Genomic DNA, 18,752 nt, shown 5'->3' on the forward strand with positions numbered 1-18,752 from the left:
CCTGTAAAGTGTGTGTGTGTGGGGGGGGGCACAAAGCTTCCCCCCCCCCCCAAAAAAAAAAAAAAAAAAAGGCTGCGCCGGTCCGGTTATGGGCTTGTAATCGTGGTGATGGTGACCATCCCCCCCCCCCCCCCCCACTCCTCAGTATGGATTTACGCCGTTGGTGCGGAGGGGGGGTCGGCTGATACACCCACTATGGCTGCGCCCATGCCAAAAATACACATAGCGCGTCACAGAATCGGTCAATATAAGACTAATTTTAACTCCTAAACAACAATGGGAACAATGAGTTAACAATGGTTTACCTGTTGAACCTGTAGGCGTAATTTCGCAGATAATCGCATGATTCTCGTTTCATCTGCCTGAAAGAAACAAAACAAACGCAAAGCATGTAGCTTGTACAAACAATGACCACATTCAGCTGACATTGCCATGGCAAAGGGTGTTTCCTCTAACCAAAGTATCGTTTCAACTTGATTCAATTGGTCAAAAAAGTTTAGTCAGGTGATAAAATTTTTAATTACATGAACTCTCCAAATAAACATTCTACGACATATAATAATTTTTGAGAGAGGAATTTCTGCATGAATTGACCGAGCAGAAAGAGGATAGTTCATATTTTGAAAATGTACTCACTTTCGCTGTCTAATTGTCTTGCCCGGCGGACATCCAGCCACTACGAAAGCTTGCTGGAAAAAACAATTAAATGAAACGAAACACGAGATTTCTGTTAACAATGATACTTCCGGTAAACAATAATACTTCACTTCTGCTCTAGAGTTCCTTCAACTGGAGGTGGTCATTTATCAAATACGTTCACATACATTTATTGATTTTCGCTCAGATGAAATACTCTGCATTAGTTTGTCTTTGTATAAGGATATCTGCCACGAACAGTTTGAACCCACTTGCGATATCAAGTCGAAGCTTTTGACATACGCGGCTTCCTGCTTTTTATTCCTCTTGAACCAACATGTTTATGAATATACGTCACAAGATGGATAGAATCCGGCCTAAATATTCGCCGTTAAATATGTCTAAATGAAATACGTGTCAGGTATACGGTGTTATACAGTAGTTATCAGCCATGCACTATCATTTAATTTCTTTTTCTTTGAATGGCACGTGTGTGGTGGACACTCTTTTATTCGTACTCTGAATTCCTGTGTGGCGGGAGTGTCACTAAGATCCATGCTCTACTTACTCCATGGAAAAAAAAAATTGTCATGTCAATATTGTAACTTTTTTATAACTCTCTCCTTCTCGGCCTTTTCCAACAACAGCTCTCCAAACTTCAACGCCTCCAAAACTGTGCAGTTCTTCGACTCGTTACCCTCACTAAGAACAGGGATGATATTGAGGTTTGTTGAAAAAATCGGAAATTAGAATTTTCAGGTGATTTTGATACATGAAAAACACAAAATGTGTATAGACTTGAGGAAAAAAATTTGAAATAAGACTTATATCTGCAGAATACCATGCCTGCTTAGAAATCCTGTCACATAACTCCCATTCTTCAGTCCCTTCACCGGTTACAAGGCGAAAGTGCATCATCTTCAAAGTTCTCTTGCTGGGTTAACACACAGTCCATCGATCCTCGCTACTCTACCTTCAAAACTCTGTACATTTATATAAACTCCCTCGTAGACTCCGTTCATCAGGTAGGCCCTACTTCACTTCTCCAGGTTCCTCGATCCTCTCACTCATGGGGAGACCACAGCCTTTCCCACGCCGGTCCTTCTCTGCACCAATTCCTTTAAGCAACTCCTCAAAACATCTGTTTGATTGTTAATTGTGAATGAAGTATGATCATTATAATTTGATGTTGTTTTGTTCACATTACTGCACCTGTGCATATGATTTGGTTTTTCTCTTTGTATTTCATTTGTTCCGATAAGTTATCATATTTGATTATCGTGGTTGTATTATGTACTGTTCATGCTGGTTATGTAACAGCGCCATGAGCATCATTTCTGATGGACTTCAGCGCTTTATGAGAGGCCACTATGAATTCACCAAATTAATACACGACCGGCAGTGAACATCATCTCATCAAACACTGAAGGTCTTACTGGCGCCAAGCAAGATATATTGGCTGACAGAAATACTGCGACACTCCGGGCTAGCTGCCTTCAGGAGACCCATCGTGGGCCATCTCGTATTCGCTCTTGCATCCTTGCACGAGCCTGATCGTAGAGAGACCTCATGACCAGTATGGCAGTGCCGTCTTCGTCCGTGATAGCTTTACCTGTGGAGAAGTTCTCCCTCTCAGACACTAGTGATATTGAGACGCTTTCCATAAACCTCATCCTCTCTATAAGCTTAGTGTACAAACCACCATCTGAGCCTTGTGACCTTTAAATTTGTCCTATAGATGACAGAATCCATATCGTGATTGGAGATTCCAACAGTCACAGTGTGAGCTGGGGTACGGAGAAACCAACGAGGATGGCGAATTTGCGAAGCACTGGGCAGATACAAACCAGCTGTCTCTCATACATGACGCAAAGGTCCCTTCATGATTTAATAGTTCAAGGTGGAAACATGACTACAACGCACATGTTGAACTCCAACAGCATTGCCAGTCAATGCGAAAAGGTCATCCACGACCCGATACCACACTATAACAACATCATCCAATCAACTGACATGACTCACAGAAGCAGAAAAGCCTGGAAAATATCAGAGTCCTCAGGAATGACGACACAACCCACAGCCAAGAACACAGTGTCCAAGCTGATTAAGTCGGTCATCAACTCCTTTTTAACAGCCAAGGAAACCCAGACCCAAAAGAGCCATGATCTTATGTTCCCAAGGGTCCCTTTAGAATTCACAAGACATTTTAGCCTGAGTGAACTCCATGACGTCATCAAAACCATGAAGAATCATAAATCCTCTGTTAACCGATGAAGCGCTTCGACCATAAGAATACTTCAGTGGCTGCTTGACATGTTCAACTATTCCCTGAGCACAACCAACCTCCCAAAACTATGGAGGAAAGCCGAGGTCATCGCTTTGCTGAAGCCAGGAAAGTCCCCCCCCCCCCCCAATCTCCAAGAGCTAAAGGCTTATCTCCATGCAATGCCATACGTAGAAGTTGCTTCTCAACTGCATGACCTCCTTCGTGGATGAACGTCTCATCCCTTCACAAGCAGGCTTCACGCAGGGGAAATCATGCACTGGCCAACTACTGAACCTCATTCAATTCATTGCAGATAGCTATGAGAAAGGTATAATCATTGGTACTACTTTCGTCAATCTCCCTGCAGCGTATTATACTACAAATTATAGAATCATTGTCCGGAAGGTCTTTGAGATGACTCAAGATGCCAAGTTGACACGCACTACCCAATCATTGGGATCCGACAGGCGCTTCTTTGTAGTCCTCAATGGAAAGCACAGCAGCTGGTGCAGCCATACAAATGGATTACCTCAGAGAAGTTTCCTTGCAACCCTACTCTTCAATGTGTACACCACCAATGACCAGTAAATCCATCGAATGACCAAAAGCTTTCTGTACACTGATGATCTCTGCATCGCATCCCAACATGAATTCTTTGAGAAAGTAGAGAAGGAACTGGGTAATGCCCTTGCAAATCTCATCCCATATTTTTCAAGCAATCACCTTCAGGTTAACCCAACAAGAAGGAAATCAGTGTATTCAACCTCAGGAACAGGGATGCCAACCACCAACTTAAAATCATTTTTAATTTGCCCACAAACCAGTCTACATGTACCTTGGTGTCACACCCAATCTATCCCTCACCTACAAAGATCACATTACCAAGACTAAAACGAAAATTGGAGCTAGGAACAGCATCCTGAAGAAACTGGCAGTTGAGCACAGATCCAAGCACTATCCGAACTAAAGCAGCCGTTTCACAGCTGCTGAATCTGCATCCGGCTCTCTGCTGATGATTGTGTAGTATACAGATACCAGATCAAGATATGATCAAGATCTCCTCCAAAAAGACCTCTCAACCTAACAAAGTGGGCAGAGACATGGGACATGGCCTTCAACATCAAGAAGTGCGGACACATGACCACCACCCTCAAGCGTAAACCAATGACATGCTCCTACACCATGCATGGACAAGAGGTACCAAAGACAAAATCCTACGAGTACCTATGTGTCACGATTGACAATGACTTGAGTCTCCAGATCCCTTGGCATCATTTGGAGAACTCTAGGCAAATGTGACAAGAGGGTGAAGTTAGCTGCATACAACCAACTCGTCAGACCTCAGCTTGAGTATGCAACTTGCACCCCGAACCCACATACCCAGGAAAGCAAGAGCAAGAAAAAAGCAAGAAAAGCAAGAGGCTAGGTAGGCATATGTGGTCGAACCACCTGGAGAACACTCGCACAACGCCCTTATCATTCTCAACCGACGATATTATGTACCTATTCCAAATAATGCATTATAGGTCTTTATTATATATATCTCTTTATACTGTAATAAATAGCATCCCCATGTATATGACCTTGAGAAATTTCAACTGAGAGCATATAGTGAAAGTTGACTTGCTTTTCCTTTGTGGCAAATATGAAAATTATTGGTATGAGATAAAAACATGATACTGGGGATAAAGATATACAAAGAAAACGTATGATTTAAGCATATTTCCTAAGTATTTATTTATATATTGGTAAATAGTGCCCTCAATGGGTAACCTTGAGAAATTTCAATTATTGGGTCATGTAGAATATGAGTTGCTCTATCCATGTGCCAAAAATGACGTTGATATATGATACATGTATAATAAAACAATGTGCCCCACCCCCCCCCCCCCCCCCCCTTGGGCCTGGAAGGAGTCGAAATAGCTTGGGCTTTATAGGGTTAAGCGAACTGAGTTTTATATATATATATATAGAGAGAGAGAGAGATAAAAGTTTTTGATTTGGTAGATTAACAGAACATTTGTTTGGTTTGTGACATTATTTCTTTTATTGAGCAAGTATATCTTGACATATTATATCCCCACTTATTATCATGTGAGGGAGGGGGTCCATTCCTTGTATACTCAATGGGTATGTTGTATACTCAGTCATTAAGTCATAAATCCTGGTCGCAAACTGTTGCTTTTAGTTTCATTCCTCATTTTCTTGTTGTCAACAAATACTGTTCTATTCGGCTGGATGTATTGAGTTATGTTTATTTTATTTGTTATGATTGTTATCTTGTATCTGTTTCTTTACAGGCCCGCTGAAAAACAGTAACTGATTAGTGACGGGGCCACCCTGTACAAATAAAACGAAATAAATAAATAAAATAAATAAAATTGCGACCGGACAAAAGGAGTTTTCCACCAAAAATTGAAGCACTTATTAATTGTGTGAAAGCTGTATCATCGGAAACTTCGCTCTGCCTGTTCACGAATCATTGACATAAGAAAATTGAAAAATTGACATGGTTCAAGTATGATGACCCAAATTTCCGCACCGATTGTGTCGTATTGTTAACCGAAGTTCTTCTGCCAATTTTCTTTTTTTTTTTTTTTTTGGGGGGGGGGTATATTTTTCCCTCACACCTTTGAACACAAAACACAGACCATGTATATCTTTATTAAAGGCACTGCAAATCATTGGGAGAGCTATTTTTAAAAAGTTCGAGTACCACATAATGTTCGAGTTACCACATTTGTGACCGTGCATCACAAAACAAACAAAAAGTCGCACGCACTGATTTTGTGTGAGAGCTGAAAATATGTGAAATAGGTCAACCTAGCCAATCTTGACTTGTTCATATTTTCTGAAAGAGCAAGTCATCTTCTACATTATACTAAAGTTTGGGATCATAAAACGATAAGGAAATTGGGTTTTAAGCAGTTTTTCTGGAACACTTTTTTTAGTAGAATAGTTTGATTAGGTGTTTCTCAAAGAGTCCTGTTTTCATTTCTTAAAAACCCTGTCCATGCTCATCACTTTCAACTCCAATATCTTTAGAAGGGATATTGCTACTGCTTGGAAAGTTGGCGTTGGTCATCAACAGAATGTGTTAATAAAGCATGTACAAATTCAGCTTAATCTGATAATCCCTTTATTGTTGTTGCTCTGGTGGTTATCATCCTGTTATTTGTTCCATTCATCGCACATTCATCGCCCTTTATATTTTCTGTGTATTGTTGTCCACTCATACGTCATATCCTCTAGTAGTCTCCTCATCCAGCGGTTCCAACACCAAAACTTTAAAAATTCATAACTTTTGCATCGATTGTCCGATTTTCCTCAAACTTTCCCTGATGTGTTCTACTAATGTTGCTGCTTTCAATCAATCCACATTGCTCTTGGGGTTTATCTTCCCTTTAAGTGCTTGAATAGACCCTGTTCTTCAGAGCTTCTTTTCTCAGTTCACACTTATCAAGAGTGTGTACTTTCTTTCCAATATTTAGATAGGTTAGGAGAGTCCATTTGGATTGAGTTATATATCATTTTAAAGCTTAGAGTCTGCTCTTTCAGAATCTGACCTTAACTAAAAATCCATGTCTGGCGACTTTTTGTTCGTTTTGTGGTGCAGGGTCACATTTGATGTAAATGCATAGTTCAGTTGTAGCACAAAACATCCATTTATAAAAGAAATTGCAGTAAAACAACAAATATGTATTATTGTTTCAATAAACAATGACTGCAGACGATGGATTTTAGAAATTATTTCAATAAAACTATTGTTCACGTTCTATGTATTTAACAATAATTAACATTAACTATACAGAGTAACATTTTTGTATTGGTTATTTCTATCAACAAATCACATTCCAGAACTATTTTGAAGCACTAAAGCTGGCATTTTTTTTTTCATGTACAGATGGTAAGCAGTGGCTTTAAGTATTTCCAAGTCACTTGTAAAACATTACTTTAGATGCGATATAGATATCCCTTTACAAAATGGACGAAGCCCCAGGTCCGTATATCCGGTGGTAAAAGGCGGAAGGAATGACGGAAAGCGCGACGGAAGGCCAACCAAATAATAATAATGATAATAATAATAATGATAATAATAATAATAATAATAATAATAATAATAATAATAATAGTAATAATGATTATAAATTCTGCGGCAACACTTTTTGACGGAAGTATGATAACTTGACCCCCCCCCCCCCCAAAAAAAAAAAAAAAAAAAATACACGAAAGAGTTAATGACATGTGCATTTCATATCTAAGGTAGATGAACTTACTCCATTCCAGTCTTGAATTTTCAAGGGGGGGGGGGGGGGGTCCGCTCAAACTTCGCTAAGAGGTTCTGAAAGACTTCGCTTTTACCTCTCAAGAAATTAGCGTGTTTTCTGAATTCACTTTTGTCCGTCGAAACACAATGTAATCCCACAAACACTGTTTTCATCCTCCAAATAAGATGCAGTTTGAAGCGGAATTCTCCCTCATCAATCACATCTTATATCAGTTTTAACAGTCTTTTCTGTCTTTTTCTAATAATTTTTATACCAGATTCCTCTTGCTTTTGTTTGTAAGGAAAAGTGCGGGGGCTCGAACTGGCCAACTTTACTCACAGGTAGACCAGTATGGCAGCTGCGGGCTGTGTGCTTCCAGCGACCTCTTTTGTTCTATTATTTTTAACCGAATAGATGAATCCTTCATTGACTGCAGCTCTTTACGCCTGAATTACAAAACCATCGTATCATGATGTTCACAGATTTTAATTGCAAATCTCTATGAAGGAATGCATGGCATGCAAATGTGCAGATAGTATGTTGTCTCCACAACTGCAAACAATATCTACCGTAGACTTGTCTTTTATCATGTTCATGTCTCTTACCAATATCTAATGAAGGTTTATCACATTGTACTTATGTAAAATTGGTATTGGAAAGACAGCGTACGTATGACATATTGAACAAAGACATGTTTGTTTGTGTGTTTGTTCGTTTGTTTGTTTGTTTGTTTGTTTGTTTGTTTATTCACTTCCATCTGAGAAGATGGCTGGATAGCCCATATTCAGCTACGTTAAGCTGGTCTTCCATGGAGTCCAGTTGGATGTGAGGTGGGACCACTTCACCGGGTTAAACACCCTGCTCTTTGCCATGGATGAATGAAGCGGGATCTTTTACGTGCATGAGTTGTTACTCTCTCATACACGGGACCTCCATTTCATGTCCTATCCGAGGGACAGAGGGTTTTGCCTCTTGCTAGAGGGGACGGTATGCTTACACACAACATTGCTCAGTCCAGACTCGGGTTCGAACCCGGGCCCCTTGGATCGTGAGGCAGACGCGCTACCGACTGAGCCAACTCACATTTGCGTTTGGCAAAGCGATGAGAAACAGGATAGAGATTTTGAACTCTGGTGCTATCGGAGAATGATGGCAATATCATGGACTAAAAGAAAATCAAACGTAGAAGTGTTGCAGATGGTTTTGGTGGAACGTGAGCTGCTTTTGACCATCGGGGAAGGACAGGTGCAGTTTTGAGGACGCGTCGTGCGGACAAGGCAGTGGAGCATCTGGCCCTGCCTGAATTTGTAAATGGTATAAGAGTACACGGCCGACGTCTCACTTTCCTTTCCGCAATGACTTTTAAAGGTATCTGGAAAAGAGCACCCACAATGCTGCAATCGTGCGACGGGCTGGAAGAGGATTACTGCGTCAGCGATCACCAACGGGCACTGATGTCCTCGGTAGGGAAGATATACTGAATATGTACATACATGGATATACACAATACATGAAATTTGTTAACAATTACTTACCACGGTTGGGTTTTCGTTACAGGTCAAGCTCGATTCTGCCGTTGTGATAGTTATTGTTGCGGCTCCCTCGGTATATTCAGTACTGAAAGAAGAGGAAACAAACAAGCGTACAATTTGTATCACATAAATCTGACGGTACGAACACTCTAGATGAATGACACAAAATCTGGTTATTACAAAATAGATGATAAAAAGTCTTTGCTTATACGAGAGCACTGACAAAAGAATTGTTTGGATGACTGCCAGCCATAACCAGGTATTAAATCGACATACGTTATGAAATATTCCCAAAGATTCTCATGATTTGGTTGAGTTAACCACGAAAGATTCCTATTCTCCTAATGAACGGTCTCCAAAACTAATAAATCCCTAACTTTACATTTTTGAAACCACAATTATCGGTATCTTGAATACATGGGAAATTATCACATAAATCACATATACCAGTTGCTCCAGTCGTGCCAGTCTTCTAATTGCTAATGTTGATGTGCTACACTTTCTGCATACAGCTGTGTAAAAGTCTAACTTCTTCAAATTTACATCTGATCATGGAACCAAGTTGAAAGACTTAGCAGCAGTTTTTCTTATCCAAATTCCTGCTCTCTCAGAAATAAAAATATACTTGCTCCAATGGAAAATATATGTCGACAATATGTACCCATGAATGATTGTCGCCGTTTGGTAGTGCATTTTCAGCCAATTTTGGCGGATATTTCGGTATATACAAAACGTACTCACATGCCCGAGTCGGCGTGATCTGCGGCAAGACTGATTTCAGCAATCTGTCAGACACAAAGAGGCATTTCAAGAAACAATCGAATGAAGATCAATAGTCAGATTTGTTCTGGTCTTTGGAAAAGCACATTCTTCTCATTCTTACAAGCGATTATCACTTGGTAACAAAGAAGCTGGCACGCAAAGCCCTGCATGTACAATATTCCAGCAGCGCAATGTTCCTGCAGCAATTAAAAAGAACAAAATCACTTTCCAAACACATTAACGGCGGCACTAACAGTAAACTCTTAAAAAAATCTAAAATTCCGTAACTTGAACTTAAACCCGAAATCTGCACGTACGAAGGCATTCACATACACACCTCTGCGCAGCATAAGACATACATGGACAAACACAACGTGCATAGATAATGGTGATTACCTTGCAATATTTGGGGGCATTTAACGCTGTATTTAGGTAGCAATGATACCATTGAGATAAAGGGTGTCACTGTGTGAACAGAGTATTATGTGGTGTTGTTCAAGTGAATTCCTCTGAAATATGGGTATGAAATGTACCAAATACGTCAAAGGTCAATACCACTTTTGTGACGTGGTTTCCTTGGCCGATGGGATCGCCTACGACCAACGTTGTGTTGATGCTTAAGATGCTTGGGTCCGAAGAGAACACCTGGTGAAAGAGAGAGTGAGAGAGTGAGACAGAGAGAGAGATCTAGGGGTCTAGCGTTCACCTAAGTACCACAAGTTCACATTCCACGTATATGCAGACTGTTACCTTGGCTTATAAGGTTATAGCAAACATGCGGGGAGTGGCGGCGGCGGGCGGCGACGACTCTGAGGGCCTCCAGGGACGCATGGTGTCCAGTATATGGTATTCTATCACACTAGCGGTAATATCTTGCCAAGTCAGTAGACACCCCATTTTTATTTCATGTGCTTGGCACATCTTTTGCATGGTTCAAAGATAACCTAGCAAATAGAAAACAATATGCTTCTTTTCAATCTAAGGATTCACAAAAACTGAAAAAACAAATGTAGAATTCCGCAGGGCTCAATATTGGGTCTTTTGTTTAGAAAGAGAGAGAGAAAATAGCAGCACTGTATACGTTATTAGGAAAGAGGAAATGAAGAAAAACAAAGCTCCAGGTGATGGCTTTTCGGTAAAATTTTATACTACCTTTTGGCCATATGGAGGACAGCAATGATAGTATAGAAGCTTTGATTGAAGCTTATTCCTATTTCTAGGGGTAATTGATAAACATCGCAGAAGCAAGGAGTTAATACCAAAAAAAAAAAAAACCGGTCAAGATCCCCTAAATGTTAAAAATTGAAGACCGATTACACTCCAAAATGGGGATTACAAAATTCTTTCGAAGGTATTAGCTAAGAGAATATAAAAGGTTTTGGGTTAAAAAAAAAATAATATAACTATGTAGATTAGGTGGAATATGTGAATAACAGAAATAATGGAGAAGCTATACGATTGATAAACGATATGATTTTTCGTTGTTTAACATGGAATATTGTTAATTACTTCAAATGGCTATACACGTTGAAAAAGCGTTTGACTAGGTATCCCATCCGTTTTTATTAAGTATATTAAAACCGTTTGGATTTGGTTCGTCATTTTGTTCTTGGATGAAGATAATTTACACTGATATAAGTAGTTGTGCAATGAATGGGGGCATCCACGGGATATTTCAAAATAGGGCGTGGAGTTATCGAAAATTTTGCACATGCTTTGAAAAGGGAGTAAGTTTAAAGGGAATTATTTTTGACGATTTTGAAGTAAAGCAAATATTATATGCTGATGATATCACAATATTTTTCAGAGATAAAGCCTCAATCAGGATGTTAAAAAGTATCCATTTTTTCCGCCTGTAATTAGTGGTTTGAAGGTAAATATAGATAAAACAAAGTTAATGAGTAAAAATATAGAGAATATTTCAATTCGGGAGTGTAGTGACTTTTGGTATACGATGTACAGTAATACTAAATTGATTGTTTTTGCTTAAACTTTTTTGATTGGAAGTGATTGAATTATAGCATTGTATAAAAAAATTAAAATATATATATATATATATATATATATATATATATATATACGTCAGGTTGTCCTATGAAGAGCTCACCATGATATTGCTTTTGGTCCAGGGAGCTGGAATGTACGAGACCTGAAGAGTAAGGTTGCCTCTCATGTCGATGTAGAACACGTCCGAAGCAAAGTCTCTCGCAAACATCAGAAACTGATAGGTGAAATGATAGAATGAGGTTATAAGGTTTTGTGTATTGTGTGCCTTCAACGATTTATCTAGAAATCATTGGAGTTCTGAATATCGCGTTGCCACCCATCATGAGCTTTTCAATTTATGACAAATTTGTATGCTTCATTTTTCTGAATCACATATAAAAATGTGTTTTGGATAACAGTTTAAGCCGTATGCAGGTTATCGTAGATGCTTAATTATCACAGATGCGTAAAACTCTCGACAAATGTTGAATATATACCGGTAGTGCCTGAAAGTTTCAGTTAGATAAAATTATAGAATGAGGCTGCACGGTTTCACACTTTATAACAGAGTTGACGGTAACTTTTTTTTTTTTTTATCGGGAGGCATAAGGGTACAACTTTACCATCTATGCAGATTGGATGTTCCAGCGGGGAAAGAGCAAAGGCTTGTTAAGTTGTAACATCGACTTCCGGAGTCGACATCTTTACAGGGAAATGAAACCCAAGTATCATGGTAAACATGTTGAATGAGTGGATGCAGCAATGTTGTATAGAACACATCAGTTTGAGGTCTAATCTGACACTTCCTTCAAAAGTTTCTTAAATGAGAAGACTACAAAATTTGTGACTTCGTGTATAGAAAACGATAGTGAAAATATATATCAAATAAAACATTATTTTTTTCAATGAAAAGTACACATTTCCTCTACTTGTTACTAACCTTATGTTGAGGGTTATCATTCCCTCAGTTTTATGAAAGAGGTAAGTCAAGTGCTATTCTATTATTGTAAAGAGGCAAAATATGTTTAATTTTGTATAATGTTCTTTATCTCGTTTTCCATACGTGACGTCAAAATACCCTGTGGTCTTCTCATCCAGCTATGGCGGGGCTGAAAAATTTTATCGTTTCAACGGATTGCTCGATTTTCCTGAAATCTTCATTATTGTGTTCTTCACATTGCTCAATTACTCAATCAACATGTTGTTTGAGTTTCATCCCTCTTTAAGATTGTTGAAGCTTATTCCAAGTTTACATTAAGCAGTTTGTGCAGTGGTTGAAGCTGTACGTACAGGGCAAGGTGGCAGGCCATCGGGATTTGAGTTGATTATTTCAGCAGGATAGATAATGTAGGAAAACAGATGCACAAGAGCCCTCGATTCTGCAGTGGAGGACGGCAAATCGTAGTTCGTGGTGTCCATTGCTACAATGTTGCTTCTGTTGTTGAAGATGATGGCAGAGAAGGGGCAGCGTGTTTCCGAGATGTCAAGCTGGCAAGAAGGCAAAAAGGCAAGACTTGAAATCTCTTATACTACACGAGAGCCATCACCATGATCACCGAAAGCATTTTTTGTTTTTTCAGTTGGATTTGCCAAATATTTCCTATCAAGATTATGTTGGCAAGGACGATCCACTTCGCACGGAACGATGTGGGGGGGGGGGGGTCTGCCATTGGTCCAACTCCACTACAAGGGAAGAGAGATGGTGGAAATGGATCTGCATTCATTGGACTGCCGGAAATATATCAGCTCTGGGTTCCCCAACTAAAAGCCCCAGAAATGTTATCAACATAATTTACATATAAATGCTAAAAACAACATACAAATAATACATGTAGGTAAACGGTCTGGCAGAGACATCTTCCGGACAATTGAAAATGATATTGGTACATGCACGCCATTGCGTGAAGTGAACAAATACTGTAGACAGCATGTTAGTTATATTATGCATGCATAGGTCAAGCAATGATCATTGATGGTAAAGAGACCTTTGACAGCCAGAGTAGGTTCTATGTGACGTAGAAGGTAGTGCATATTAGGCTGACTGCGGTAGGAAAACAATGTACACGCCTGTTCAGATAATATTCCTATAAAATATATCCCTAAATCCCAAAAACATTTAGTATGATAGTTTATAGGACACTAAATACTGATTACTACAAAATGGAAATTCCTCTTGAATTGTGGTTTGAATTTTGAAGTAAAAATATCAGCTGATCAACGAAAGATGCATTATGACGTAAATATACAGCTGTTGCTGAAATCAAGACAAAACAAAGGCAAAAGGAGGCAAAGGAAAAACAAAAAATCACAATTCTGTCTGAGAGATACGAACTACGTTTATAGGAGAGCTGGCCTGAAACTTTTCTAATACAATATTTCACAAGATGTAAAGATGATTCCGTATTTACCATGGTCATGTGTGTTTCCAGTCCACATCGCCCGAACAATAAGTTGCCTTCCGTTGTTAAGATGGCAAATTCTCGGTTTGCTCCTGTTGGAGGAAACGTCGAGATAATGGTTGCTTGTTTGTGTAATTATATAGAGAACGACATTTCCATGAAATATCATTTCATTTCATTTTCATTTCAATTTATTGTCATATTTCTCACATATATCACAATAAAGTATTGTACACATACATTGTACACATACAAGCAATATACACATACATTGTACTAGCAAGTCCAAGTTCCAGGAATCCTGGATGACTCACTGCCTAACTATGTGCAGAACATCGTTGCCAAAAATAACTACCAATCACATTGGGCTACAGGGACAGTGCCTCACTCAGCCAAATATGTAAGCACTTCCCAGAACATTCTGGAATGGGTGAAATCATTCTAGATTGAGTGAGCTATAATGTATTTCCTGTCACATGCATGTACTGTGGTTACATTGTATACCCCCTAGAAAATTCTCCACTGACCTGGTCAGCCTGTATGTACTATATCTATATCATATAGAATGTTCTCCATTAATCTTGTCCACCTGTGTACATACACATTAAAACAACCATGCATACAGTACATCATACATGTACATAACTGCTAGTGTGCACATTTGTGACAGTATATAAATACGAAAATTATACAAAACAGAAATTAGATGAGACTTCATCGGAAAGTACAAAAGTTTGATTTGGTATAAACACAAGGTCTGTATACATGCGAATTGAACTGTGGTCATGATGCGAAAAAAATATGATGGGGCCTGCGTAAAAGCATTAGCTTGTACAGCCGCAGGTCCCGTGATAAATCATATTAGGGGAAGTTTAAAATGCAGATGTTTTTAAGACCAACTGTAACTCGGGGAACCGATTAAAACAAACAAAACAAAAACAATCCAATTGAATAAGTGTTACTAAAAAAAAAATACAGAAAGGTCACATGTTGCAGCAATATTATAACCTACTACAAGTAAGGACATTATGGTCAGTGATGGTAGAGCAACAACTGGGATTGCAGAGATTCAAGGGGTGTGAAGTATAGAAAATGGCGTAACAACATGGCATAAATACGTAAGTAGAATGTGGAATAATAATGAGATTTGTCGTGAATGTAAACAATACCGTGTACTAGGGCAATAGAGCTCAGGAGTAACATTCCAGCATGGGTCCTAAAACCATGCAGGCCATGTGACCATGGTAACCGACAGCTGTCACGCGCGAGAATTTCGATAATCGAATGGAACAATATGTGCTTGAAGAGCGCAAAAGGCAGACTGATCAAAAATAGTGTTCATGCTTAGGATCCCGCCGGACTGCTAATAAGGGATAGACAAGGGGTAAAATAAAGAGCAACAAGTACTATACACTATACATGCCGTACAATGTAGCTGCTAAGAAGATATTGCTTCAATTTTCGTTTGAATGAGGTTACAGTGGTACAACTTATAAGTTCCGCAGGGAGTTCGTTCTAATACTTGGGCCCAGTGAACATAATGGTTTTTTTCGCGAAAATTGTTCGGGTATACGTGGAAGGTGATATGCGTAACGTTGACGAGTTTGGATAATCATGAACTGTATAATTTCTTGTAAACATTTGGGAAAATACATCTGGTAATTGGCCAGTTGAAAATTGAAACATAAACAGGCCAACGTTGTAATAGAATAACTCGGAAATTTTCAAAATTTTGTTACTAACAAAAAGTTCGTTCGTGTGGGATAAATATCCAGTGTGATTAACAATTCTGACAGCGCGTTTTTGTACAAGAAATAACGAATCGATAAGGTTTTTAGAAGCATTTCCCCACGCCAGAACCCCATAATTGAGATAAGGAGATATCAAAGTTGAATATATTATGCTCTGTAGAATATTACATGGAAAATAATAGCTAGGTTTGTTAAGAACCCCGGTATTTCTAGCAATAATTCTGCTTACATAATTAACATGGGTTCTCCAAGATAAATCACTATCGATATTAAGACCCCAAATTTTCGTACTATTGACCTGTGACAGATCAATGTTGTTTATCTTGACAGAGAGAGGTAACACAGGTGTCGACTTACTAAACAACATATACTGAGTTTTATCAATGTTTAAGGATAATTTATTTGCAAAAATCCAATATTGAACAGAAACAAGTTCTTTATTTATTATGTTCATAAAGCGCATCAGGATTTTGATGAGAGAAGAACAAATTTGTATCATCTGCAAAACAAACGAAGGAAAGAATCTTAGAGGAGTTCTGGATATCGTTAATGTATAAAATAAAGAGAAGTGGGCCTAACAAGGAACCCTGTGGAACACCACAAGAAATCATTATGACGGGGAGCGGGAGAGCAAAGGAACGACGTAGCTTTCTGAGGATATCATATCAGTATTAACTTCATCGCCGGGTTTTGTTCTCTTCTTTGTGCGCTACTTGCGCTTGCTCAAATTTAATTTCTGGAATTGATTGCCTTGCATGGTCTTTAAAGGGATTGTATAATAATGGTGGAGATGAGAATTGGGGTTTTACCTTTTTGTGAGATACCAAGAAACCATTTAGGAAATAGTAAATCGGTTTTGGAATCGGACATTAAAAAACAAAGTAAAACAATGTGATCCTAATAAAGTGTGGGTCCCGCTATTTATTAGGATTGCACTTTATTTTTGATATCTCAGTCATTTCAAAAACGATTTTCATCAAATAAATGTTGAATCCCTCTTGGAATTACATGCTCTTTCATAGTTCATGAGAGGTTTCTCATTATCTCACCCAAAAATATTAGAAACCTGAAGTTAGGTCTCAACCAAAACTATACGCTCCCTTTAAGGACAATCAAGAAAAAAGTTTTTTAAAGCAAACAAACAAACAAACAAACAAACAAACGCAGTCCTGAAGATGTGGCAACGGCGTGTAACTATACACTTGATCAACCTGGGCTGTTTCCTTGTTTCATTCTCACTGAATTCTAATACCGGAAAAACGGACAGCTAGTGGAGCGGCATAGTCGAACAATTGTGCATTTTGTGATAAAAGCACCAAATTTCGTACACAGGTTGACAATCACGTTCAGATTAAATTTAGATATTGGGCCATCGTAAATAGCGCCCTCAACGTCCATGGCAGCCATTTTTCAAAATGGCTGCCATAAATGCTATGTTTTCGTAAAATTTGCTAATTTTAGGAGAGAAAAGTAAACAAGATTTTGGTTACAAATGGGAAATTACATTCAAAATAAATCTAGATATCGAGCCATCGGAAATAGCGCCCTCAACGCCCATGGCAGCCATTTTTCAAAATGGCTGCCATAAATGCCATTTTTTCAAAACATTTGCTAACTTCAGAAGGGAAAGCCAGTAAGATTTTGCAAACAAGTGGGAAATTACATTCAAAATGAATTTAAATATTTTGCCATTGTTAACTACGCCCTCAACGTCCATGACAGCCATTTTTAGAATGGCTGTCTCATGTGCCACTTCTTTGATGATTTTGCAAATTTCAGAAGGGAAAATTAAATAAGATTTTGTCCATAAATGTTAATTACATTCAAAATAAATCTAAATATTGGGCCATCGAAAATTGCGCCCTCAACGGCCATGGTAGCCATTTTTTCAAAATGGCCGCCATAAATGCCATTTTTTGTTTAAAAAATGCAAATTTCAAAAGGGAAAGCCAATTTTTTTTCTCTTTTGTGCAAACAAGCGGGAAATTACATCCAAAATAAATTCAGATATTTGGCAATTGAAAATTGCGCCCTCAATGGCTATGGCAGCCATTTTTTTTAATGGTCACCATAAGTGCCACTTTTTCATTTAAAAAAATGTTAATTTCAAAAGGAAAAGTCAATGAAATTCTGGTTACAAATGGGAAATGGCATTTAAAATAAATCTCGCTATTGGGCCATCGGCCAACGGTCATGACAGCCATTTTTCAAAATGGCTGCCATAAATGCTATATTTTCGAAAAGATTTACTAAAATCAGAAGGGAAAGCCAACGAGATTTTGCAAACAGGTGGGAAATTACGTTCAAAAGTAAACTTATTGGGCCATTGCAAATTGCCCCCTGAATGGCCATTCCAGCCATTTTTTCAAAATGGCCACCATGAATGTCTTTTTTCGTAAAGTGTTGCAGACGTCAATCGGAATTTCCACAAAGGTGGAAAATTACACTCAAACTGAATTTGATAATGGGCCATCCAAAAGTGCACCCTCAACAGCCATAGCAGCCAAGTTTCAAACAGCTGCCATGGATGCCCCCCCCCCCCCCACCAATTTTTTTTTTCCAAAAATTTGCTGATGTCAGAACGAAAAGTCAATAAGACTTTGCAAACAAGTTGAAAATTCTGCTCAAAAATAAATTTAAGTATAAGGTCTTCTTAGAAGGCGCCCTAAAGGGCCATGCTGACCGCCATGGATGTCTGCTTCTTTTTTATTTTCTTTTTTTTTGGAAAGATTTGCTAATTTCAGAGAGAAAATCAATGAAATTTGTACATATGTTGAAAATCATATTCAAAAGAAAATAATATATGAGGCCATTACAAATGGCAACATTAACGACCATGGCAGCCATTTTCCAAATGGCCACTATGAATGCTATTTATTTCTTGAAAATATGATAATGCCAGCAGACAATACAATTTCTTGTGGAAATTGACAAAAGACATTCAAATACATTCAAGTTTGAATTTGAACTTGAATTTGAAATGAAGATATTGAGCCACCATTCAAACATCGTCCCCAACGGCTATGGCAGCTCTTTGTCAAAATGGCTTCCACACACTCTTTTTTTTTTAATTTGCGTATTCCAGAAAGAGAAAGCAATAGAATACTGCTAAAGAGCAATTATATCTAATGCAATCTGGTGTTCAAAGAAAT

At 38.5% G+C, this 18,752-nt stretch overlaps 1 protein-coding gene across 1 annotated transcript in view; it reads right to left on the minus strand.

Moving 5' to 3' along the window:
• Positions 1-18,752, minus strand: part of LOC140244368 (cation channel sperm-associated auxiliary subunit delta-like) — a 49,173-nt gene that overhangs the window by 23,242 nt on the left and 7,179 nt on the right. Inside the window, exons 4-11 of the mRNA XM_072324007.1 lie at positions 13,859-13,941; positions 12,741-12,938; positions 11,572-11,685; positions 10,020-10,109; positions 9,444-9,487; positions 8,706-8,787; positions 637-689; positions 306-362 (exon numbers count right to left, since the gene is read on the minus strand). Coding sequence (XP_072180108.1) covers positions 306-362; positions 637-689; positions 8,706-8,787; positions 9,444-9,487; positions 10,020-10,109; positions 11,572-11,685; positions 12,741-12,938; positions 13,859-13,941 — 721 coding nt within the window. The remainder of the gene's footprint in view (positions 1-305; positions 363-636; positions 690-8,705; positions 8,788-9,443; positions 9,488-10,019; positions 10,110-11,571; positions 11,686-12,740; positions 12,939-13,858; positions 13,942-18,752) is intronic.

The sequence above is a fragment of the Diadema setosum genome, chromosome 21 (assembly GCF_964275005.1).
Source record: "Diadema setosum chromosome 21, eeDiaSeto1, whole genome shotgun sequence".
NCBI lineage: Eukaryota > Metazoa > Echinodermata > Echinoidea > Diadematoida > Diadematidae > Diadema > Diadema setosum.